Source organism: Gopherus flavomarginatus, chromosome 3, assembly GCF_025201925.1.
Source record: "Gopherus flavomarginatus isolate rGopFla2 chromosome 3, rGopFla2.mat.asm, whole genome shotgun sequence".
Taxonomy (NCBI): Eukaryota; Metazoa; Chordata; order Testudines; family Testudinidae; genus Gopherus; species Gopherus flavomarginatus.
The window spans coordinates 120725244-120750323 of NC_066619.1; the positions used below are offsets into that span (position 1 = coordinate 120725244).

The following is a 25080-nucleotide window of genomic DNA, read 5'->3' on the forward strand; positions in this document are numbered from 1 at the left end:
AAAGTAAGTCAATCTAAGTCGATCTAAGATACGTCTACTTCAGCTACACTATTCTCATAGCTGAAGTTGCATATCTAAGATGGACCCCCCTCTCCTCACAGTGTAGACCAGGCCCCAGTGTTAGGCAGCCTTAAAACCTGCCAGGAGGGAGAAAGACGTGGGTCTCCATTCAAGAGAGATGATGGCTGAGGAGCCAGAAACCATAAGTGGATGCCCTTCAGGAACCACAGGGGGGAAATACAAGTGCAATTACCCTGAAACTGAGACATACAATTTCTAGTACAACGGGGCAGGGCCTATAGCCACTATGCAATGCAAATCATAATAATAATAATCAAATGTCATAAGAGAAGGTGAATTGTGCCTTTATAATCCTCCTCCAAAGATGATAAATGTTTTTCCAACACTTTAAGTCTTTTCTATCATCTCCAGTGCATTTGATCAAAGAAAGAGGATAAAGGAAGTAAAATAAGATCATTATTTCATGAGAAAGCGCTTTTTGCATTACTCTTGGGGTCTGATCTCTTATTGAATGTCCCTTTGGAACATAGGTCGTTCTTTTTCTTTTTGGCAACAGACAAAAAGTGAACCTGTGCAAGATACAGGTGGTATTTGTGCTGGCATGATCAGTTTATTTAGCACGATACACTCCCGTCAACTTTATCTGTCCTTCTGATTAAAAATTAGTTCTTCCTCTTGCCACCATCTCCCCTTTGAGAAGTGGATAATTCCTGAACACTGACTTTTTTTCTAGCTGGAAGCACTTTGCAGAGTATGGGAAAATAAAAGGTACAAAGAAATGAACATATGCTTGTAGTGGGTTCTGTTGATGGGATGCTATTAATTCATTGCTTGGGTACTAAATGAGCTGTAAAGGCCCAGATCAGCAGAAATACCATTCAAGTGCAATCCCAGTGGCACACTGGAAAAAATAACAGCAACATGAGAAACACATTGAGATCCATAGTCTAGCTTTGGAAGTGAACATGCAGCCCTGTATTGGCTTTAGTGGGAGCCATATGTGCACATTCAGAGCCAATGTATAACCCTGTGAGCTTAGTATTTCTTTGAAGAAACTATAAGAGCAATTCTTAGCTTGGCTCACTGCAGTGTGTGGGGGATTCATAAAGGCCTGGTGTTAATAGCCTGAAATAAGATCCAGGGCTGCAGCTGGACCTTTCTAAGCTAGACATTATCCTTTAGAAAGTAGCTTGGGCTACAATGGTGATGGTTTCTCCAGTTAACGGCTGTGGCATGTTTATAAGAAGTGCACCATGTATGTAGCTGAACATGCCATACCTGACCCATCCTGATACTCGCTTGTTTCCTATATTAATAAATATCACTGTCATACAACTCTGAGGGAGGGCCTGGAGTGGGTCCAGGAGTGAAGGGATGCTTCTATCCTTTTTATTGCCATGTTTATACTTCATACATAGGGCTTGCCAAGGGGCCTAGGGAGTAGCTGTGCTCTAGGGACGGACAGCTTTCTCAACTAGAATTTATTTCAGTTGTTACCTTTTAATGACTGGTGACGATTGGTCATTCATTATGATGATGCTTGATTCACAGTTTTGTGTCTCAGGTCAGCAGGGGTTAAGAGCACTGGGTGAAGAATGTACCTTTTGGCCCAGACAAATATTATCAGGACAAAGCTTCTAAACAGCCAGAAAAGGATGACCTAGAGATTAGGGCACTAGCCTGGGATGTGGGAGACCTATGTTCACTTCCTTGCTCTGCCACTGGTTTCCTGTGTGACTTTGGGCAGGTCACTTAGCCTCTCTGTGCCTCAGTTCCCCATCTGTAAAACGAGGATAATAGCAGTTCCCTGCCTCCCACGGGTGTTGTGAGGATAAACACATTAAAGATTGTGAGGTGCTCAGTTACTACAGTGATGGGGCCCGTATTAATATGTAAAGAAAGACAGATCGCTAGGCTAAGAACCTTGAATGAGAACCCCCAATAGAAGCCACATCCATACTGCCTCTAGTAGAAAATTCCTCTTCCTAGTCACTATGGTCCCCACTGCTGTGTGGCACAGAAGAGAACAGAGTGCAGTGATCACACAGAAATTGGGCAAAGGAAGAGTGTCATGGGCTGCACTTTATGTCCTCAATACAGACTTGCAGGTGGCCCTCTGAACCACTCTCATCTGAAAATCCTGTCATGCATTCTGCTCCTGCAACCATATTGTACACACACAATTATCTGCACTCCCAACATGCATCTTTTTCACGCTTATTTGTGACTGTAATTTCTTGTCAGCCAACTTATCTATAATGCAAATTTGTAAAATACACCAGACTCTCAGCTTTTCTGAGACCAGAAAGGAAAGGAGACAAACTAACATTGTTACAACATGTGTCCTCAACCTGCTTGTCAAATTGAAAGGTGACTTTCTGTTGTATCTGCAAGTTCTCAACTCTCTTGGTTAATGAAGGGGGAAAATTCTCTGCAGATATAGAAATAGAGTAATTTTTTTTAAATCTACATTTAAGCTTCTTGCTGATCATCCTCCCTGAAGGAATGATTCGCATAGTAAGCCCTTCCTATTTTTAAGGGCAATGCAGGTCTCACAAGTGGCTTGTGGGGGAACATTTCTGTGGGCTGTGGCAGAGCACTATTTTAGTAGCTATAAATAAGCAATAAATTGCAGGCAGCAAAGGGCTTCTGTCTGCAAGGGATGGAACTTTAAAACAAATATCCTCCAAGTAACTGGATGTGAGGCATACGGCTCCTCCTGGTGCATTGATTGGTTTGCCTTTTGTCATATCAAATAGCAGCAGGATTTGGACCATTCTGAATTAGGGATGAATGAATCTGCTTGGATCATGTCTGAGTGGACCTGAACTTCGCCCATCCTGCAGAATGAAACATTTTCAGCCTGACCGGAAATAGCCTGTTCTCATGAGATTTTCAGCCCAATCCTTCAAGATCAAAGAAATTCAGGAACACAGCTAGAGCCTGATTCCTATTAATAGTATTAATTATTTGTATTATCGTAGCACCTACAAACTCAGGACCCCATTGTGCTAGATGCTGTACAATCACAGCCCCTGCCCCGAAGAACTTTGCAATCTAAGACACAAAGTCCTCCTGAAGTCTCCATTGGGTTTTCAGTCTGGCCCCTGGACCTTTTGAGTACTTGTTCCAGCTGAACTACACCTCTGATCCTAGCGAGTTCTGCTCATCACCAAAGCCTGGTCTATACTAGGAAATTAGGTCAGCATAACTACGTTGCTCAGGGGTGTGAAAAATCCACATCGCATAGCAACTCAGTTGAACCAACCTAACCCTTGGTGTAGGTCAATGGAGAATTCTCCTGTCAACCCAGCTACTGCCTTTCAGGGAGGTGGAATACCTACACCGATGGCAGAAGCCGTCACATCAGCGTAAGTAGCGTCTTCACTGAAGCACTACCGTGGTGCCACTGCAGCATTTTATAAGCGTAGACAAGCCCTGCATGTCATGCCACCCTATGAACAATGGTTCTAGAACAGTAACCACAGCCCCACGTGCTCTATGGTAACCCTGAAATAATTCTGTGGCAAGGCCCCTGGATTCTGCAGCACTGTGGTCCCACGGGTGGGAGATTCTATCTGATAAATGAAAAAAATGGAGGCTTTTATTGAATTAAATACAAATGTGAATAACAGAATTGGCACAGTGTTCCTTGTTCTATTTCATGTGATATTAAATTCTGTTTACTGGAACTTTCCCTATAATTTTAATACCCAGTGTGTTGTACTGAAACCGCACAGCTGCGCTGTATGTGAAGGGCGAACGCCGGAGGTTTTGGCAGATAGATGGGAGACAGGTAGGGCTTTTGGCACCCGAGAAACTATGGGAGGCAGTTTGGATGAGCACGGATATGTCTTTCAGGGATTTTACACATTAATCTGTTTTCAAGGAAATACTCTCTTCACAGGCAGTGCTCATTATATACTGTAAAAATAAATTGGCCCAATATAAAAATACAACAGCAGGCTTGATAGATAGATCGATAGATACTTCTGTAAACAGCTACTTCAACACGGTATTGAGACCTTAGGCTTTTGTTTTTTTTATGTTGGGAATTTATTTTTAGAGTGAAAGATATAGAGCACAAGGGCAGAGTACTTGCACCATCTCCTCTTTATACCTTCTCCGGGTGTCTAAAGAGGTACTTCCTTTTCCCTAGAGGATTTTGAATCTGTACAGGAAGTGATACTCAAACAATGTAACTGCAGCCACGTCAAATTCAAGTATGGCTGTTCTGAATGTGTATTTAGCAGACGCACTAGCTAAATGGCTATCTCTATCATTCTAGATAATGCATTAGGTTCAAATCCTGCAGCTCTGTGGATGACTCATCATTTTTAAAGATTAAAATGACCAAGAGGTTTGGTTTTTTTAATTTGTTGAATTTATTTGAACATGTGGCTGCACCGTTAATTCCAGAAATATGGGATTAAAATGATTTTGCAGCCAGGAATGGATTAAACCCAAATGAGGCTTGGATCAACTCAAATAGCCTGGCCTATAACATCCTTGCAAAAATATAAAGAAGGTTCCTGTGGCTCTTTCTGTTTACCTCTCCCTACATTGTGTGGGACCAAGAGAATCCTTCCTCTCCATCCATGGCCTGGGAAAGAAAAAAAGTCCAACAGCCCCTACAACTCTGTGATCCTGATCCTTTGGTCCATGCGGCATGGGTCCCAGGGTGAGGGAAGGAAAGGAGGATATTTGCCACCATAGCGCCCCCTGATACCCAGGGCAGATGGAGCTAGTTTGGTTTGTGGTGTAAATTAAAGCAGCCTTTGGGCTACCCAATTGTATTCTGGCTTGCTGCAATCTCTGGGGACCATTAGATCAGATGGGAACTGTTGAAATGTAGCATACTCTGACATACGTAGGATGACTATGCCACTCTGCACCAGCTGGAGATCTTCTGTGCTGCGGTGTATTGGCAGCTTTAAGGTTTCTTTGTGGCACCAGGGCAGAGCAAAACAATCTCATCAGAGGCCACAGTCTGTCCCTGGGTCTTTTGGGCTGAGAACCAATGATGAAAAGTCTCTGAGACACACACAGATCAGAAAGAGCAGGGAGCATGGTGCTGAGTGGCAACAGATACTATCGTCTACTGAAAGCAGAAGATGGCAACAATTTAGGAGCAGGAGGCTCTGTCACAACATGGGGCCCTAGCCTGAATCCACCGAAGTAACTGCACTACTCCATTTTGGTGTTGCCACATCTGCTATTATTTACTGCAGATGCCATGTATTCTATGAATATCAACTATCAGTATCTTGTTTTAAAACATAAACAGAACATAAGGTGGAAAGTCTTCATAAAAATATTTTTGCTGGCAAACTTCAATGCATGCTTTTCATAGAAAGGGTTACATTCATCCTTGGTGGATCTCCAGTGATTTCAATGGACTTTCACCAGGCATGAATTTGGCCCATGACTTTTAGCTGATCCTGCCTATCTAATACATCTGGTATATCCCAGCTGTAGTGAATATCATTGTTACAATCACCTTCTTAAGAACATGCACCCTATTAAACAATACAAAATGCATGCTCACAAGATCGGCCTTTAGGACACAGAAGGTGTGTGCAGATGTTTTCAACTGTCTGCAACAATATTGGCCAGCACTGTGCTCCACCATCATGTTTTTTTCTGGACCAACACTATGAGCTTCATCAGCAAAGTAGGACTGATGCCTGGAAAAGTATCACTGCAAATATTAACAGTGCAGTCATTGAGAATACAGCACACACAGTCTGCAAATACTTCTATTGCATTTGTCACATCCAGGCTGCACAACAAATAAAGGAAAAGGCAGATGAATGTTGCATTTTTGGTATTTATTTATTTTTTGCCTATGCAAGCTCCACATTTATGTAATTCTCAGAATAGGGTGAAGGATTGCGTTCTTGACACAACCGAGGGCCATGCCCTGCCCTTGATCTGCACTGATATAAATGAGAAAGCCATGCACGCAAGGACACAATGCCTGCGTATGCATGTAGAGGCCCTCAAAGTTTTGGGCTGTTTAAAACTGAGATTCTTCTTTAGGACCACCTCTACTGTCCCTGCCATGATGTCTCTAAAGAGAGAGACAACCATATTCCAGTCCCCTTGCAGTGTTATTTTATTACTACTGGCCATGCTCGAATTGTAAAAATAGTTTAAGGCCGTCTAGTTACTATTTCAGCTTATCTAGCATTGTTACTTCCAACACTCTCCTAACAAATGCTTGTACTTGTGTTCCTTCTCCGCCCGATGAAGATCAATTCCTGTATCTCCTTTGTTCAAACCCATCCATGCAGTTTTTGTCGCATTTAGATGTTTTCCTTCAAGTTGGAGGGCATTTGAATTTGCAAGCCCTACTTTAGTGAACTGATTTGCATTCCTGTACTCAGTGTTCCAGCTGTAGCCTTTAGATCTGAATGTGATCATTCATTGTATCAGCATGATTCACAATTACAATCCTGCGTGTTCTTGTGGATGTACCATGCAGTTCCATGGGAATTCCATCATTGTTTATCATTAATCAATCTCCAACTATTATGAAAGCTGCTGAATTGTATTATGATGAACCGGCTGTATGGCTGTACACTAATATTGATGGCACAACATCCCCAGGAATATCAGAGCCAGTAGAATAATGTTTGTGGAATTACTTATTTGTCAAATTTCATGGTATTTTTCAAAAAAATTACAGTGGACTCTTGCTAGAACGTGTGCCTGTATAGCGCGAATTCGCTTATAGCCGAGAACCACCCATGGATCCCAAATTTAATTACCTTCATTGGAATGCATGGTAATGCAGGACCGCGCGTGGATCCAAAACCTCATGTTCTATTCAGTTAACATTCTTCCCTATTATTCACCCTGTTCTATAAACTAGGATTAATTTCAAAATTTGTGAAATTCTTCAAATAAAATTAGCGCAATTAATTTAATCTCAAGTCAGTGAGCCAAATTCTGCTTTCACTTGCATTAATTTAAAGCTGGAATATCTCCATTTATTTCAATGGAACTAGTTTGGATTTATGCTAGTGTAAATGACTGCAGAATCTGGCCCAATGAAATAAATTGCAGTTAGTGCTTGAATCATGGTTTTCAAGCTATGTGCAGGAAATGTAACATGTTATATTTTATTATATATACATTACTTTATTCTGCTGCTGAAAACAATACATTCATTATATATCTAAATATATTTATACTGTAGTTGGAGAAGTATCAAAAGCTATTGTTAAGGTTCCATAAGCATTTCCATTCTAAGGCTCTGTATTTAGTGGTTCAATAACTTAATGGGAGCTTGATCCTGGGGGGGCTGGATTCAGAAAGCAGGTAAATTTTTTTCAAAAGTTTGAGTGAAAACTGTACATCCAGTTTTGAAAATAAGAAAAATAAATTTAAAAAAACACAGACTTTTTATCTTCAAACATTTCTTGAATCTGTCTAGTGCTGAAATGTCTGGGGGAAGAAAGCTGATATTTGACAGCAAGCAAGTCCTTAGAAAGTAAAAATACCTTCATGTGTTCTAGTGAAAACTGGTTTTGACTTGCCTTTGCTTTTGGGGTGGGGAGTTCTTGCAAGCACAGTGCAAATGATCTGCGTTTTTTAATCCTTTTTATAAAAAATATGGGTGAAATGCTGGCCCCATTGAAATGAATGGCAAAACTCCTATTGACTTCAAGAGGGAATATTTCACCTGCAAAATAAAAGTTGGTTGCACTGACTATGCACAGGCTACGCAGTAAGGCACAGACGGAACGAGGAAGGGCTTCAGAGGAACTCTACTTCATCCAGGCCCTTATCCTACTCTAGAGCTGATTGATTTTTTTCACTGAAATATTTTTGATGAAAATAGGCAAAAAAATTAACATGGGGAGAATCATTATTTTGGGGGAGGGAGGCTGACAAAAAACTAGAAACCAAAATTGGGTGGGGGGTTGAGGTTCAGGTTTTTGTCAAGAAACAGAAAAACGTCCATAGGTTATTTTAAAAAAGAGAGGGGGTTTTATTTTTACATTTCTTGCAAAAAATGATTGGCATTTTTTTGACCAATTCTATCCTGGACTATTGCAGTCAATGAGACTTTGTCATTGTCATTCATTCCAATGGGGGCAGAATCAGGCTCTAAATTCACATCAGCTCAAGCCTCCAAAGTGCAAAGAACATAGTGTTTTAAGTAAGCTTTAATTCTTCAGCCATCGCGCACTAAAAGTTTTCTGCAACTTTGAGAACCTAATATTGTTCCTTGGTGCTGATTCCGTGGGGTACTTAAGGATGTGCCTAACTTTTAAGCAATGAATATTCCCATTGAATTCAGTGGGCATGAGATTAATCCCTCAAGCAATTAGAAATTTATATTTTGCGAGCTGTGCCTGAAACTAATTGCAAGCCCAAGACTGAACCCATAAAATTAGAAGTTCAAGGGAGCCTCTTTTCAAAATCAGGACCTACATGATCTATATTTAGCATGGTATTAAACATATTTGTATTACTTTCGGAATGTGCATTTGCTCTGGGATTAACTGTTAATAGTATTCCAATCATTCTCAGTAACTACATTTTAATATTAATGAATAATATACAGTCCAGTAATTTCAGTGAATGGTTATATCAAGATATCAGCTAAGAAAAACTATTTTATTTCTGTTAAGGAAAGGTAATTTAGAAGAAGTATTTTCATCAGTTTTCTTACATAAGCTCCAATGGACTGCAGTGAATACACCCAAATGACCTAGTTGAGGACTGATTGCCCGCACCATGCCATTTTAGATTATTATTCACCTAGAGCTATTTTAAAATTGTGACATCTGAGGAAAATACTAAAAATAGTGACAACTAGTGTCTATACCAGGCTATAAATCAGTCAACTGAATGCTTGAGGGGTGTGGTCTATGCACACGCAACTCTTGTTTAAGTTTGCTGGAGTTACACCCAAACACTGGAAGGAGAAACAGATTCTTATGCACTGCAGAATTTTTACTTTCAGATTTTGCCTGAAATAGGGTTGCCAGGTGTTCGGTTTTTGACCGGAATGCCTAGTCGAAAAGGGACCCTGGCGGCCGGTGCTGACTGGGCCAGTAAAAGTCTGGTCGGCAGCGCAGCAGGGCTAAGGCAGGCTCCCTGCCTACCTTGGCTCCACACAGCTCCCGGAAGCAGCGGCATGTCTGCCCTCTGGCTCCTATGTGTAGAGGCAGTCAGGGGGCTACGCGCACTTCCCCCGCCCCAAGCGCCAGCTCTGCAGCTCCCATTGGGTGGGAAACATGGCCACTGGGAGCTTTGAGGGCAGCACCCACAGACAGGGCAGCGCACAGAGCTGCCTGGACCACACCTCTGCCTAGGAGCCAGAGTAGGGACATGCTGCTGCTTCCGGGAGCTGCTTGAGGTAAGTGTCGCCTGAAGCCTACACCTCTGAGCCCCTCCCGTGCCCCAACCCCTTTCCCCAGCACTGATCCCCCTCCCACACCCTGAACCTCTCAGTCCCAGCCCAGAGCACTCTTGTGCACTCCGAAGCTCTCATCCCCAGCTCTACCCTAGAGCCCACACCCCCAGCCGGAGCCTCCACTCCATCTGCACCCCAGCCCCCTACTCCAGCCCTGATTCCCCTCTCACCCTCCAAACCCCTTGGTCCCAGCCTGGAGCCCCTCCTGCACCTCAAATCCCTCTTTCTCAGCCCCACACTGGAGCCCACACCCCCAGCCAGAGTGCTCACACCCCAACCCCCTGCCCCAGCCCGGAGCCCCCTCCTGCATTCTGAACCCCTCAGCCCCAGCCCCTCCTATGCCCCAAATCCCTCATTCCCAGCCCCACTCCAGAGGCCACACACCCCCAACCAGAGCCCTCACCCCCCCCACACACACACACACACCCCAAATCCCTGCCACAGCCAGGTGAAAATGAGTGAGTGAATGAGGGTGGGGAGAGAGAGTGACTGGGGGGGGGTGGAATGAGCAAGGGCGTGGTCTAGGAGAAGAGGCGGGGCAGGGGCAGGACCTCAGAGGAGGTGTGGGGCAGGGTGTTTGGTTTTATCCAAGTAGTATGCTGGCAACCTGAAATGAGGTATATTATATGGGTACCTAGTCAGAAGAACCAAAGCAAGAATAGTGAACTGCATTGCTTTGTTTAGTATAACGTACATTCATGGAATAGGAAGGAATAGTTTGTGCATGTGCACTGAGATTTCATTAATTAAATAAGCACTCATTTTTCTTGTTTTAGAGAATGGATGCATGCATGCAGAGTTCTTTGCAATGTGATTTTGTTGATTAATTCTCCACTGGTTGAATTAACAGGCACAAAACAAAATACTAATCCAAGCACCTCAAATTTTGATGCAGTTCCAGCCCAGATTCAGACTCTGCAGTTGGATCCTATGGTCCTGGAGCTTTAAAATTTAAAGCAGTCTGGTCCTGCTCTGTAAGGGAAGTTCACTGTGTTCCTGGAATCAATTAACTCTTCATAGGACCTCACGGACTTCATCTCTACAATGGGCCCAAACCAAACAGACCCAAACACTAGAGCAATTTAGACCTAGATCCAAATGTGTTGGGAGGCCACATGTCTGTAATGGTTTCAGACCAAACCTCCAGATATGAACCCTGCAGCAGTCTGGATCTCTAGTTATAACATAACACTTTTATCTCTGATTCAGTGTTCTGCAAGATCTTCTGATATACAAGCAACTGGTCCGGTGAAATATTAAAGGGATTGAAAAATCACGATATTACAAATGTGTTTGCTAAGCAAACAACAAACCTACATTAACTTGTAATTCAGTGCAATGGACCACATCCTGCTCCCAATGAAGTCAGTGGGAGTTTGGGAGTAGGATTGCACCCTATATATGGGAAAATGTCATCATAAGGCTAAATATAGCCTGCCCTGATGAAAACCATGATATACCCTGCACTGATCAAAACCATGCAGCACCAAAACTAGAGTTACTGGGAAAATGGACGGCCCCTTTGCAGCACGGGGGTTCCATTCAGAATGGGAAATGCAGATTGGCACATCCATTGGATTAATCCTTCTTCCACCACTGACTACCATAAAGCACTGCTCGACCTAACTTTCGTTATAATATCCAAGAAATCAGAATGTTTGCTCTCAGCACGCTGAAATTGGTGATAATTTATACCAGAGGGAAAACACCCTGTATATGAGTAACTAAACACCACAAACAAAATCAATCCAGTGTCCAACTGAGCAGGAGGAAAATATACGAAGAACTGTTCCTTGAAGAGAACTGTTCTGTATTCCTGAAGACTTGACCAATTCAATAAAAAACAGGGGAAAAGGATGGAAATGGCAGTAATAATCATGCTGCAATCCTCTATAGTAAGTTCAGAAGCAATGCTGCAACATTTTGAACTGATGACAGCTCTGAGTGAGCACTTTCCAGCAGCCTGCTTTCTGGAATCAATCTGGAGCCCCAACATTACCGACCAATGGCCAAGCTTGAAAGATATAGGGTAAAACCACCGTGAGACTTTACAAACCAACACATGGGAATGGCTAAACAAAGAAAAGGGAGATAAATCAATTACCTATTTCTCTGTAAGGCAAATCCTGTAGTCTTTACATAGCCAAAATTCCCACTGAAATCAAAAGGTCTGCAGGAGTTGGCCCTCATAAACCATCACTTTTACCATCAGCAAGCAATGGAAAAACATACTTGCTGGTTTGTGTTTCCTTTGCTTTTCCTTCACTCATGGACACAGAGCCAATGCTCTCAACCTGCGTTTTTTTTTTGCTTACCCTTCTCTAGGCTTTTGCACTCCCTTTAACATATCCTTTTGAATAACAAAATGTAGGTCCCATTTATTTAACTGGAAATTGGATCGTGTATATCTTGAAAGATCTTTAAATGCTGATAGTCTGGGTCTGGGGGTCACTCACCTTCCACATCCATTGTGACAGGTTTCGAATAGGCTGTGCCCAGGCTGTTCTTTGCTACACAGCGATAATGTCCTGCATCTTCTCTTTGAACATTATGGATCCTTAGACTCCCTGATTCCAGAACAGCAATCCGAGCATTTTCCTGCCAGAAATGGGAGGGTGGGAGTTGGGAAATGGAAAAATGAATATACTTTGACTTGTTGCGTCAAACAATTAGAAACTTTTATTTACAAACCTAGCGTCTCCTACAGGATTTGTTAAGTGAATTCCAAAACTCCTTTTAACCGTGCTAGAAGTGAATGTTCACCTTTGAACAAGACTTAGTTGTAAAGTCCTATGAATTAAGGAATTTAGAGCTGGAGCTTCCAGTCCAGTAAGTTCAGTTCGTACTGTTCAAACCATTCACGCACCCAATTTTTTACAAATAAGTGAATAATAACGTCAAAAGCCTTGTGAATGAATATCTGCAAAGCAGAGTGGTATGTTTTATTCACAATTATATTCACAAACTCTTTTGGGGCTATATTAGTTCAGATCTACTATTAATTAAAAATGAGAGAGAGAAATTCAGAAAAAAAAATTCTATACAGGTAGAATTACCCCTGAACAAAAATCTTGTTTTGACATTTTCTACATGACATCTGTGTCTCTTTAAATGCTTCTCTAATAGAATTTACAAATACTTGGACTGATTGTGTCATCATATTTTTACATACAGGTGATATTTTCATTTCATTCCCTACTCACCTTTAGAACGGTTTCTCCCTTGATCCAAGAGACAGAAGGTTTGGGATTCCCCATGGTAGCACAAGGAAGAACAGCCTTTAATCCTTCTATTATTTTTACATTTACAGGAGGACGAGTTATTTTAGGTTCTAAAACAAAAAAGACCAAAATTAAATCTGAACAGCGGACAAGACATTGTTCAGATACACTCAATACTATTCTTTATGATCAAAAAACTTCTGTTTGCATCTCTGTACAAAGTCTGTACTGCTGTCACCACAGCCCAGCTCTCAAAGATATTTAGGTGTTTAAAGTCTTGGAAGATCTGGGCCTAAATGACAGAAGAACCAAGAGAGTTCTTAATAGGCCATATAATTCCATTGAAAGAAATAATTATAAACTATACCTACACCCTAAAATGTTAAATTCAGGTAAATGACACCAAATCAGATACCCTAATATAAATTATTCATTTTCAGAAAGAGTGAAATTGGACACTGATCTGAATTAGTCATCTTGGGCAGAGATCCAGACAGCACTCTCTCCCGTGCTCAAGAATATTTATCTTTAGGGTTTTTGCTTTGTCCGTTGTAAAGAGAGCATTTACTGTGGAAGTTTGGATCTAGATTCAGACTTCCTCAGTGAGTCCAAATGCAATTTTAGATCAGGTCCATCTATAATCCAAGAAGAAGGGTGTATGACAGAAGTATTAACATTGGAATAATCTGAGCAGGCCCGCTGATGAGGGGGGCAAAGGGGGCAATTGCCTGCCCTCACTCCGCGCTGATCCAGGAAGCAGCCAGAACGGCCCTACAGCCCCTAGAGTGGGCAGGGGGTCTCTGTTGCACTGCCCAGCCCCAAGCGCCAACTCCGCTGCTCACATTGGCCAGGAACTGCGGCTAATGGGAGCTGCGGGGGCAGTGCTTGCGGACGCAGTGGGTGGAGACCTCCTGGGCCCCCCGCCTAGGAGCCGCTGTCAGAGGGGTGTACCGGTCACTTTCGGGAGCCGCCTGAGGTAAGCACCCTGACCCACTCCCATACCCAAACTCCTTCACAGATCCTATACCCTGCACCCCCTCCCACACTCAAATTACCTCCCAGAGCCTGACCCCTCACCCCACATGCACCCAAACTCCCTCCCAGAGCCCGCACCCCCTCCCACACCCAAACTCCCTCCCAGAGCCCACACTCCAACCCCCTGCCACAGCCTGGTGAAAGTAAGTGAGGGTGGGGGACAGCGAGCAACAGAGGGAGGGGGGATGGAGTGAGCAGGGTGCGGGGCCTCAGAGAAGGGGCAGGATGGGGCAGGGCAGGGGTGGGGCAAGGGTTTTCGCAGTGAGACAGTTGGCAACCCTACCAGGCGAGCATGTGGAAGCCCTGGCTGTGCCAGAAGAGTGCACCCAGCAGCGCAGCCGGCAGCTTGCTGAGCACCAGCCAGCACAGGCGCAGCACTGCCCAAATGTCAGGCGGACTGCATCTGTGAGGCAGTGGCTTGTGTGTGCGTGGGGGCCCATTGACTGTTCTCCCCTGGGGCCCGGAATTGCTGTCGGCGGGCCTGATAAAACCCAGAGCAACTGAAAGATGAACTTGGGTAAATTTAGATTTGTGTTCCTGGAAGGTAAATTCAACCTTGGAAATGTTAAGTTTTGAAAAAAAATCTTAGTGTCAGTTTTTCTAAAACATTTAAAGATTTGTCTTCCACGTTCTCTGGGGGGATTTTTATTTAATTCTAAATAATAAAATGGTTTCAAAGATATTTATTTTCCTCATACTGGCTATAATCCAGTGCCGATGGATGTCAAAGGAAACTCTCCCATTGATGTCAATAGGCCCTGGATTAGACCAACAGTTAGCAAACCTGGAGCCCAATTTTGCAACTATCCCACACCTAAAACTCCTGTTAATGTTAATGTGTTGTTTGCATGCAGAGAGTCTTCAGGATCCAGCCCATTAACTCTCACATGCCCATTCAGACTTGTATATGTACTAGCAGTTATGAATCTAGCTTTTGATTTTGCAAACACGTAAATCACTGTAAGCATCTGAGTATTCCCCCTAAGTTCAACATGGTTTTTCAAGTGTATAAGTATTCACAGGAACCAGGCCCCGGTTATGAAGAAGGGACAGCTACACATATAGAGCAATGCTCAAGACTTTTTGAGATGGTGGATAAGAAAGTCTGTCCTCACATAGTACGACGCTCTGAAATAAATCTGGTTACTAAAATACAAGGGAAGATTGTGTTTAAAGGATCAGCACTTGAAGGACTGATGCACGGCATTGCTAAGAGGGGCTACTTTATTGCTTTACAAAGGGTTTTTTTCATCCCTCACATAAAGGCAGATTCTGCTCCTCTTACTCATGTGGAGTAGTATCTCACTACACAAATAGCCACTTAGACTGGAACATGGGCATAGTGCCACTCAAGGTGAACAAGGGTGGGAGAATAAGGCCACACTGAATAAATCAGAGCCAGATCCTTAAGTTATTTAGTTAATCTCCGAAATTCCATTGAAATCAAGTGAAAAGTCCCTGTGAGATTCTGGGATATGCTGTGCTCAAACAGCATATAGTACTCAAACAGAACATACTTGGGAGTGCCATATAATTATCTTGTGGAACTCAGGGCTGAAGGATATTTGGCCCCATGTATACCAATGGCATTAATAAGCTAATGCTAACATTAAATAATAAGACAAATGAGACCATAGTAAATTCAGAAAGGAGGATGTGCTTATGGAAGTGTGGCTGGCTGCCCCTGCATGGATGTCCTTGTGAGGGACAGCAAAGACGGGAGTACTTTGTCTTCCCTCCAAGCATGCCGACACCAGAGGTAGCCAAACTATATCCCCAGCCTGCCCTTGAGTGATGGAGTGTTTGGCTAGTTAAGGTTTGTCATCTTAAAGGGCTCTGAGGCCCTGTGGCACACAGAGGCAGTGACAGGGAGAACGCATGCTGTGCCTTTCACCGTAAGTACCACTGTTCAGTGGGCTTCTTCACAGTTCTCCCTCTCTGTGTACTGCTGCGCTTGGGCAAAATGCTTTAAGGCACTGCCACTTTGGCATCACACCTCCCTCCCAGTCCTCCCACAGTGTGCTTCTCACTGCAAGAGCCAAAATGCGGCCCTGTATGAATAAGAATAGCATCGCAGTTACAATAGTTAGACGCACTGTCTGTTGCAAGGGCTAGCAATCCTTGTGCTTCAGGGCATAAACTGATCTCCCAATAGGGTCAGGAAGACATTTTCACAGCACTGCACAGTTAGGTTTATTCTGAAGCTTTATACCTTCCTCTTCTAAAGCATCCGGTAGCAGACACTTAGTGGAAGGACTCTTGGCCTATTAGGTGTGAGAGTGTGTCTGATCCTATACATAAAAGAAGAACAGGAAATTGAAGAATATGACTGTATGTTGTGTAGCCTCTCCTGAGGCTTCACTAGTTGGCATGTCTGGGTCTCATTCTCACATTTATGTGATTATTTTTAATAGCAGTGGATGGGTTTCCTACAAAGTGATTAACCAGTTGGGATTTCACCTCTCGGTGCCCGGTTTGCATCTAACCAACATACTTTTTTCAAAAATAAAAGATAGTGACTTTGACTGAAACTCCTTTGGGCACTATTCGATACATATTTCAAGGCCTCCAAACCATTTGGTCGGTTTGGCTGTATTCTGCTTAGAAAAGTCACCAAATTCATCTAACTTGGGGACTGGAGTAGTTCCTGGTGGTAGACATGACTAACTGTAGCAAGACTCTATGATCTCACAGCAAACACTGCCTCGTGCGTACAGACTCTTCCTTCCAATCTCTTTTCTCCTCTAAGTTGCCAGTTTCTCACCCCAACTCTCAAAGAGACTCTTCCTCTCTACTCCCCCTTTACACTAGCTAAAGCTTTGGTCCATGACTTTTTTTTATCTGATATTGTTTCTTCAGACTAGAACATTGCAGGCACAATTGTTCCATGAGTACAATATATTTCAGGTATTTACTGTAATAAGTTGCTTCAGATTTTTTTGTCAGTGGGATGTGGCGGAATGTGAATGCACATGCCAGTATGAAGGGAAATGATAAACAAGGACCAGCCTACTGAATAACACAAAAGTTGCTGAAATGGGGGCAGCTGCTTGGATTTCTTTGAAGTCAGTTTTTAAAAAAAATCTAACCTGCCGTCATGGGGCCTGGGGAATGTTGGGTTACGCCATTCAGTGGGGAATAGGGGCACTCCTGTCCCCATCTGTAGTGCGTGGAAGGACTGTCATCACATTGCTGTTGTGTTGGGGAGATGCACCACAGTGGTAGGGGCATCATTCCCTCCACTGGGGGTGGATTTTAAGACTAATAGTCTTCTGCAAGTTCCTAGATGAGCTCCACAGTGAAAATGTCAGCTTAGGGGGATAGCCTTTTTGATCTGTGAAACATTAGAACAGTCTTCCATGGTTGTCAGTCAGGAAAGATAAACCTACCCTACCTCACGGTTCTGAGAGTCACAGGGAACATAGCATGGAAATTTCCTTTGGTGCTTGAAGCTTGAGCAGCTAATTGTTTTTCTCTCACATTTCCTGTCCAAGTACTCTAAGGATTTCTTTTATTTTCTGTCAAAAAATAGCTGGGGAACTCATTAGGGATTGGCTGGTCAGAACAAAAAACATGGTCAACACATATGCATAAGTAAAGACCCACTTGTATACAAGAAACACTGGCTACATTTGCCAGATGTAGAAACCCCATGTAAAACCAGAGGTGTGCGTACAGATATGCAGAAATAGAAAGGGCATCTTGTGTAAATTGTCTGTATAGTGCAAAGAAAAGTGTTTTTTTTTCAACAAGCAGCAGAATGGAGTCTTAAGTGTCGGCTAATTCAAATGGAGAGATCAGCCTTTATCATCCACTCAGTTTAATTGCTTTGAAAGGGCTCCTCTCACTTACTCATTTTCACCTGTAAAGCCCCACAGCTTCTTGCAGGCACTCCAACTCCATTGTCCGCTGAGCAGCAGTATACGCCATCATCGCTGTCCTCTACGCTGCGAATGGTCAGAAGCTGCCCCTTCTCTTGTATGCTGTATCGTGTATCAAACAGCCTGCAGGATACAGTGACATGCTGGTAAGAGTGCAAGGTGTGCAGTATAAATCTGAACTCATTCTAAGTCATCTAAGCCACTTCAAGTTTAGCTTTGCCTCACGGTTCCTAAAATGGTGAAACATCTGAGTGTAATGATACAGTACCGATTTAGTGGCAGTTCTGAACACTCTTCTGTCTAATCTGTGGTATTTATATAATGTCAATCACTGTGAAATATAGGCGTTGTGTATCTAGGACTAGTATCCTGAAAAGGGATATACAAGCACAGAACCTTGCATCCACCTGAATCTCCAGTAGTCTTCACCAGACGGAGACATATTTTGAGTGCAGTTGAGGTGCATTTGACTTCGATGAGGATTTGTCTGTATACGACCCACACCTCGTTGAAAAATTTTCATCACAACTTTTTTTGGACAATGTCTTTTCAACTAAATGGAAATTTTTGTGAAACAATGTTTGTTTTGTCAAAAACGTTCAGGTTTTGAGCAAGAAAAAGCCAAGCAACCAAACGGTTTCTGGCATCCAAAAGAGTTTTTCTTTTGTTTTGAACCAGAGGAAAAAAATACAGTAATTTTTCATGGGAAATTTTTTTTACCGTCCATCTCTAATAAGGACTATAATATCTGAATGTGGTTATAACTTAAATGACAGCACGATCTGGCCCACCGACCTAAGAGAAAGAAAGAAAATTCCTAAGGCCACCACACAGCTGTGAAGATTTCTATGTTTTGGAAGGACAAAGTGGCCTGCTAGATTAAGTACTGTGTAGCAATGAAAAATTCCTAGGGGAGAGGAAGGGGCTGTTTTGTGGTTTTCCTTGCAAAACTGGAAAAATATAACAAACTTTGCAATCATTTTAATGGTGCAAGATTTCTCCGGCTTGCATCCAATATCCTATTTCCATCAGTTTATGACTTTTACATCTGTGACCTTTTACAACTGTGTTCATGAAAATAGCCTTTTGCTCCTGACAAATGTTACTGAAATCAGGGGTTCTTCTGCCAAGCAGGTTCAATCCCCCAAAGCCTTATTTGCCCTGTTTTCTTTTAGTGGTAAAACATTCTGCATCATGTCTAAATTCACCATTTAAGATTCTATAGGCTCAGCTTTCCAAAGTGAAGTTAGATACCCTAAACCAGGGGTGGGCAAACTACAGCCTGCAGACCAGATGCAGCCCCTCAGGGCTTTGGATCTTGCCTGCAGGATTCCCTGCACCCCTCCTGCACCCCAACCCCCTGCCCTGAGCCCCCTCATACACCTCGTACCGCTCCTGCACCCTGAGCCCCCTCGTACAGCCCGCACCCCTCCTACACCCCAACCCCCTTCCTTGAGCCCCCGCCGCACCCCTCCTCTGCCCCAATTCCTTGCCCTGAGCCCCTTCCTGCACACCGCACCCCCTCCCACACCTCAACGCCCTGCCCCAGCCCTGCATACAATTTCCCCACCCAGATGTGGCCCTTGGCTCAAAAAGTTTGCCCACCCCTGCTCTAAACCACCTTTAAGCATAAGGAGCCATATCTGCTCTCAGTTGCACCTGTGTAAATCCAGACTAACTCTGTTGAAGTGAGTGAAGTCCAGGAGTGAACTTTGGACCCCACTGAAGGCAATGGGAGTTTTACTATAGATTTCAAAGGGATCAAGATTTGATCCTCAGTTTGTAGCTGTGTAAGAGCCTGATCTTACTGTTGGCATTGTAAGCTTTGCCATTTATTTCAATAGGTTCAGGATAAGAATCTAAATGGAAGCAAAATATAAACCAAAATTACCAGTAGCATGCAGAAGACACAATTGGGATGGTTGTCACTGCATATATAATATAATTAATTAGGGCTGTCAAGCGACTAAAAAAATTAAACTATTAGTCATGCGATTACACAAATTAATCATCATTAATCGCACTGTTAAACAAGAATAGAATATCCTTTATTTAAATATTTTTGAATGTTTTCTACATTTTCAAATATATTGATTTCAATTACAACACAATACAGTGTACAGTGATCACTTTATATTTTTATTAAAAATATTTGCACTGTAAAAAACAAAAGAAATGGAATTTCAATTCGCTTAATACAAGTGCTGTAGTGCAATCTCTTTGTCATGAAAGTTGAACTTACAAATGTAGAATTATGTACAAAAAACCCTGCATTTAAAATAAGACAATGTAAAACTTTAGAACCTACAAGTCCACTCTGTCCTACTTCAGCCAATCGCTCAGACAAACAAGTTGGTTTCAATTTGCAGGAGATAATGCTGCCCACGTCTTGTTTACAATGTCACCTGAAAGTGATAACAGGCATTCGCATGGCACTCTTGTAGCCGGCGTCAGAAGATATTTATGTGCCAGATGTGCTAAAGATTCATGTCACTTTATGCTTCAACCACCATTCCAAAATATATGCGTCCTTGCTGATGTTAGGTTCTACTCAATAATGATCCAAAGCAGAGCAGACCAACACATATTCATTTTCATCATCTGAGTCAGATGATGCCACCAGCAGAAGGTTGATTTTCTTTTTTGGTGGTTCATATTCTGCAGTTTCTGCCTCAGAGTGTTGCTCTTTTAAGACATTTGAAAGCATTCTCCACACCTTGTCCCTCTCAGATTTTGGAAGGCACTTCAGATTCTTAAACCTTGAGTCGAGTGTTATAGCTATCTTTAGAAATCTCACATTGGTACTGTGACAAAGTACTGTCCTTGACTCCGTGGGTCCTGCGTTTCCTGGCGGATTTTGCTAGCATCAGAGGCTCACTGTGACCCTCCATGTAGCCCTTCTCTCTCTAAAGGCAAGGGTCACGGCTTACTGAGCCATTTGCATCATAAGCCAACAAGGGAGGTGAGGAGAAGCAACCCTCCCTCACACAGTCTCCATTGTCTTCTAATCTCAGTGATTAATCAGGGAGGGGAGGGGGGAGCCCAGGCCCACCCTCTACTCCAGGCTCCAGCCCAGGGACCCTAAAATTAGCAGCTATGGTAGCTGACTTTTTGGAAATAGGACATGTATAATTCCCTGGGCCACTTCCCCACAGCAGCCCCCACTCAATATCTCCTTCACCATTACCTCAAGGCCTCCTTCCTTGCACTTGATATGGATTTCTTACTGCTTCATTCCTCCAACAGCACAGCTCCCTCCTATAACTCCTGATACCCACACCTGACTGAGAGGCTTTTAACTAGTTCAAGCCAGCCTTTAATTGGCTTCAGGTGTCCAAGTCAATCTAGCTATCTCCATTGCCTTCTAGAAGGATCTTAATTGGCCCCAGGTATCTTGATTAACCTGGAGCAACTGCCATTTGACTACCATGGTACCAGGGATTTGTTTAGCCTGAGATTAACATACCTGTTCCTCACTCCTTTACTGTAGCCATCTGGCCTTGCAGTACCTCACAGTACCTTCTTTGTGTTTTATCAAATCTGCAGTGAAAGTGTTCTTAAAATGAATGTGCTGGGTCATCATCTGAGACTGCTATAACATGCAATATATGGCAGAATTTGGGTAAAACTGAACAGGAGACATACAATCCTCCCCCAAGGAGTTCAGTCACAAATTGAATTAACACATTTTTTTAATGAGCATCATCAACATAGAAGCATGTTCTCTGGGATGGTGGCTGAAGCATGAAGGGGCAAATGAATGTTTAGCTTATCTGGCACGTAAATACCTTGCAACGCCGGCTACAAAAGTGCCATGCAAATGACTGTTCTCACTTTCAGGTGACATTGTAAATAAGCAGTCAGCAGTATCTCCCATAAATGTAAACAAATTTGTTTGTCTTAGCAACTGGCTGAACAAGAAGTAGACCTAAGTGGACTTGTAGGCTCTAAAGTTTTACATGGTTTTGTTTTCAAGTGCAGTTATGTAACACAAAAATCTACATTTGTAAGTTACACTTCCACGATAAAGAGATGGCACTACAGTACTTGTATGAGGTGAATTGAAAAATACTCTTTCTTTTATCATTTTTACAGTGCAAATATTTATAATAAAAATAATAATATAAAGTGAGCACTGTACACTTTGTTGTCTGTGTTGTAATGGAAATCAATATATTTGAAAATGTAGAAAAACATCCAAAACTATTTAATAAATGTCAGTTGGTGTTCTGTTGTTTAATAGTGCGATTAATCGCGATTAATTTTTTTAATCACAGTTAATTTTTTCGAGTTAATTGCATGAGTTAACTGCAATAATCGACAGCCCTAAATATAATATAATCATATGAATAAATAATATATGAATCATTTATTTTTGATAATTTTTCCTTTTACTGCATCTCTTCTGGCTGTCACAGAACAATGGTACATCACAGATTTTTGTACTTATTTTTATTAATCACTCACAGAGTGCCATTAGTTCACGTGATGCAGTACACCCGGAGAGCTGTGTTGAGCAAGTAAATCAAAACCTTATCATGAGGGCTTAAAATCAGTGGGCCCAAGCTGCCTCCGTATGGGATGGTACAGTACAAAGCAGAAAAAGAACAGAGTCTGATGCAGTCAATACAGATGCATTGTAGAATAGGTGTGTGATTTAGTGTATATGTTTTGGAGACTGTGCCAGCCATAGTGGAAGATGTTGTTAGGCTAAAGCAGTGTTTTTCAAGGATAGCAATTTCATCAAACTAAGCTTTGCAGTATGATCTGTGTGCTGGCCAGACTCATGTTGTGAGTAGCTACACTTCAGTGGATTTACTGAGAACTAGACATGTTACCAGAACTGCTCTGGCAGTGTTATAAAACTATCTTGGCTGTCTGAGTAATAGGAGATCTTCCACACTACTGCTTAGGTTGGACAATGAAACAGAAGGTGAGCAAATGGAAAGTTTTTATGCTCAGCTGTTCTGTGTAACCGCATTTTAAATAAACCCATCTAGCACACACTGATGTGTCATAGCTGCCAGTACATGGTCTCAGGATGTCGATTAGTTGCCTTTCCTAGTTCTCCCTAGGAAAATGTAGGAGTTCACAAAGTAGGGTGAAAGATACAAACCCAAAGTGGTCCTCAGGAAGGATGGTTTTTATGGCTAAAGCACAGGAATAAGAGTCAGGAGATCTGGTTATATATGCCTGTTATTGACTTCCTATGTCACATAGGCCTAGATCCTCAAAGATTTTTAGGCACCTAACTCCCATTTGAAATCAACTGAAGGCACCTAAATGCCTTGGAGGATGTGGGCATTAGGCCCTAATTTTCAAGGACATGATTTTCAGAGGTCCTGAGTAGCCACAACGCCACTGGATACTCAACAGTATGTCTGATAATCAGGCCCCAGTTGTTGCAGAGTTAGCCTCTGATAATTAAGGCAATGTCTTTCAAAAACTTAACCTTATCTGCTCAGTGCTTCACCTTCCTTACGTATAGAAAGGAAATAATGACACTTCCTTACCACACAGGATTGCTGTGAGACTTAATTCAGTGCAGTTTGTAAAGCCCATCCTGATTCTTGGAGTGAAAGTGCTCTAGAAGCACGGGGCATAGCTCTCCACTGCTTTGCACCTTGTATCATCGTTTACACATGAGCAATGGGAGTGGGAAAATATTACAAAATCAGAATGGGGGCATTCTGCACTCACACAGGTGTAAACAACCACACAGGGTGCGAAGCAGTGGATTCCTGTTATTCAGTATTCCAACCTACGACCTAGTCTGTAGAGTTTTCTGTTGGAGATGATACCCCAAGTAATGTCTGCATAGTTGAAGTTGATACTGCAGGTCCTAAAGCAAACATTTGTGGCTTTATATTGTACTTTACAAATGTATTAGCTACCTAGAGTTAATCGGCCAGCAGCTAATTAAAGGTTGAAAACTCCACTATGTGTGTCATACGTTCAGTGACCCTGGAAAACAAGGAATATATAAGGAGCTGCATGCAATCTAATCTCATCAGTCCTTATTCTGGCATTGTTCCTGTTGTATTCAATTGTTTACATATTGTTTTGTTTCGAAGTTATCTGTCTCTCTAGTGTCCTTGAACCCTGGCAAGGGAAGAAGATTTCAAAAATAAAATAATTAATATTTATTGCTTTTAACAATTAGACTCTGTGACATTTTATTTTTTTTTAAATCCATTTATTTAGTTCTTTTCCATTTAGCAAATATTTCTCCCTCCCTGTGTTTGGAGTCTAGTTGAAATAGTTTCAGTTTATATAATGCTGTCTTCATGCCAAAACTTTGTATCCACAAGCCCAGACCATGAATGTCAGGACTGCTCTGGGGAAAGTTATTTTTTTTTATCCTGCAGAAACACCATGAGAAAAACAAAGCAACCGATGTACTTGGTTCCATAAAAATAGACTTTTAGAGGTTTTTTTGGCAGTGGTGTAAAACAGGCATGCTCTGTCTAATGGGGAGCTAATATTTAATATCAAAGTGATACACCTTTTGGGAAGGTGATTTGGGTTATTGGAGGAGGAGATAGTGTACCACTTAGTGGGCTTGAAATGGGTCTGCTTTTCTGCGTACTCTCAGAGAAGGTATGTGGACCTGTAAGGGTTGGGGGTGATGTGACCCCAGTCCTAATGGATAAATGGCATCCCACAAGCTGTTTCTCCCTTCAATGCTAGTTTTACTGATGGAGAAGGAACTAGAAGACAGGTGGAGATCTTGCTCTGGAGATTCCATCCATGAGGGTTTAGACCCCTGTTCTGCAAGCTGCTTAGCACAGAGTTTGGGGCTTTAGTATAGTTCTTGCAGGATTGAGATTTAAGCTAAAGAGGTTAGTTCTCCTACAGTCACTGAAGCATGAATTCTAAAATCTTCTGTGTGGATATACATATGAAGTTTTATACAAATTGATAGGGCTTTTATTTAATATTCTAAAATGGTTGCACTAGTAGTTAAATTTGCCTGCAGTAATGACCTGTCTGGAGTCTCCTGAGTGTTTCTCAGAAGTCATCCTGGAGCAGACCCTGAGTAATGTACAAATCACACAATTAAAACAGATCTCACTTGTTATACACAACAAAATGAAATTTCCCATTGCTGAAAGAGAAGCAAGAGAGGATCAAGAATGTGAAACAGAGAATGTAAAGGAATTTGCCTGATCCAAGGTTAAAAGTGGATGAACTATCTTTTACCTTTGCAAGAGATTGTCTGCAAAATGTAACCCTAGCAACAACAGTAATATTCCCTACCAACCTGAAATGAACAGTTTCCAAAGCACAGCACATCAGTACTTCTTTAGATGATGCTTTGGCAGGTAGTGAGTAATGTGTGACAGTGTACAATACAAAGAAACCTTGTTTTAATCTATTACTTTGTTCACAAGGCAAGAATAATAATACTTTGTATTACAGGACATTTTCCATGCAAGGTTCACAAAGTACTTTGCAAAATGCAAATGAATAAAGCCTTGCAACAGTC

General features: G+C 42.2%; 1 protein-coding gene across 1 annotated transcript in view; it reads right to left on the bottom strand.

Annotated features, from left to right (window-relative positions):
• The window catches only part of MUSK (muscle associated receptor tyrosine kinase), an 84294-nt gene that overhangs the window by 54338 nt on the left and 4876 nt on the right, over positions 1 to 25080 (bottom strand). The window contains exons 3-5 of the mRNA XM_050943259.1: positions 17563 to 17714; positions 12658 to 12785; positions 11911 to 12052 (exon numbers count right to left, since the gene is read on the bottom strand). Coding sequence (XP_050799216.1) covers positions 11911 to 12052; positions 12658 to 12785; positions 17563 to 17714 — 422 coding nt within the window. The remainder of the gene's footprint in view (positions 1 to 11910; positions 12053 to 12657; positions 12786 to 17562; positions 17715 to 25080) is intronic.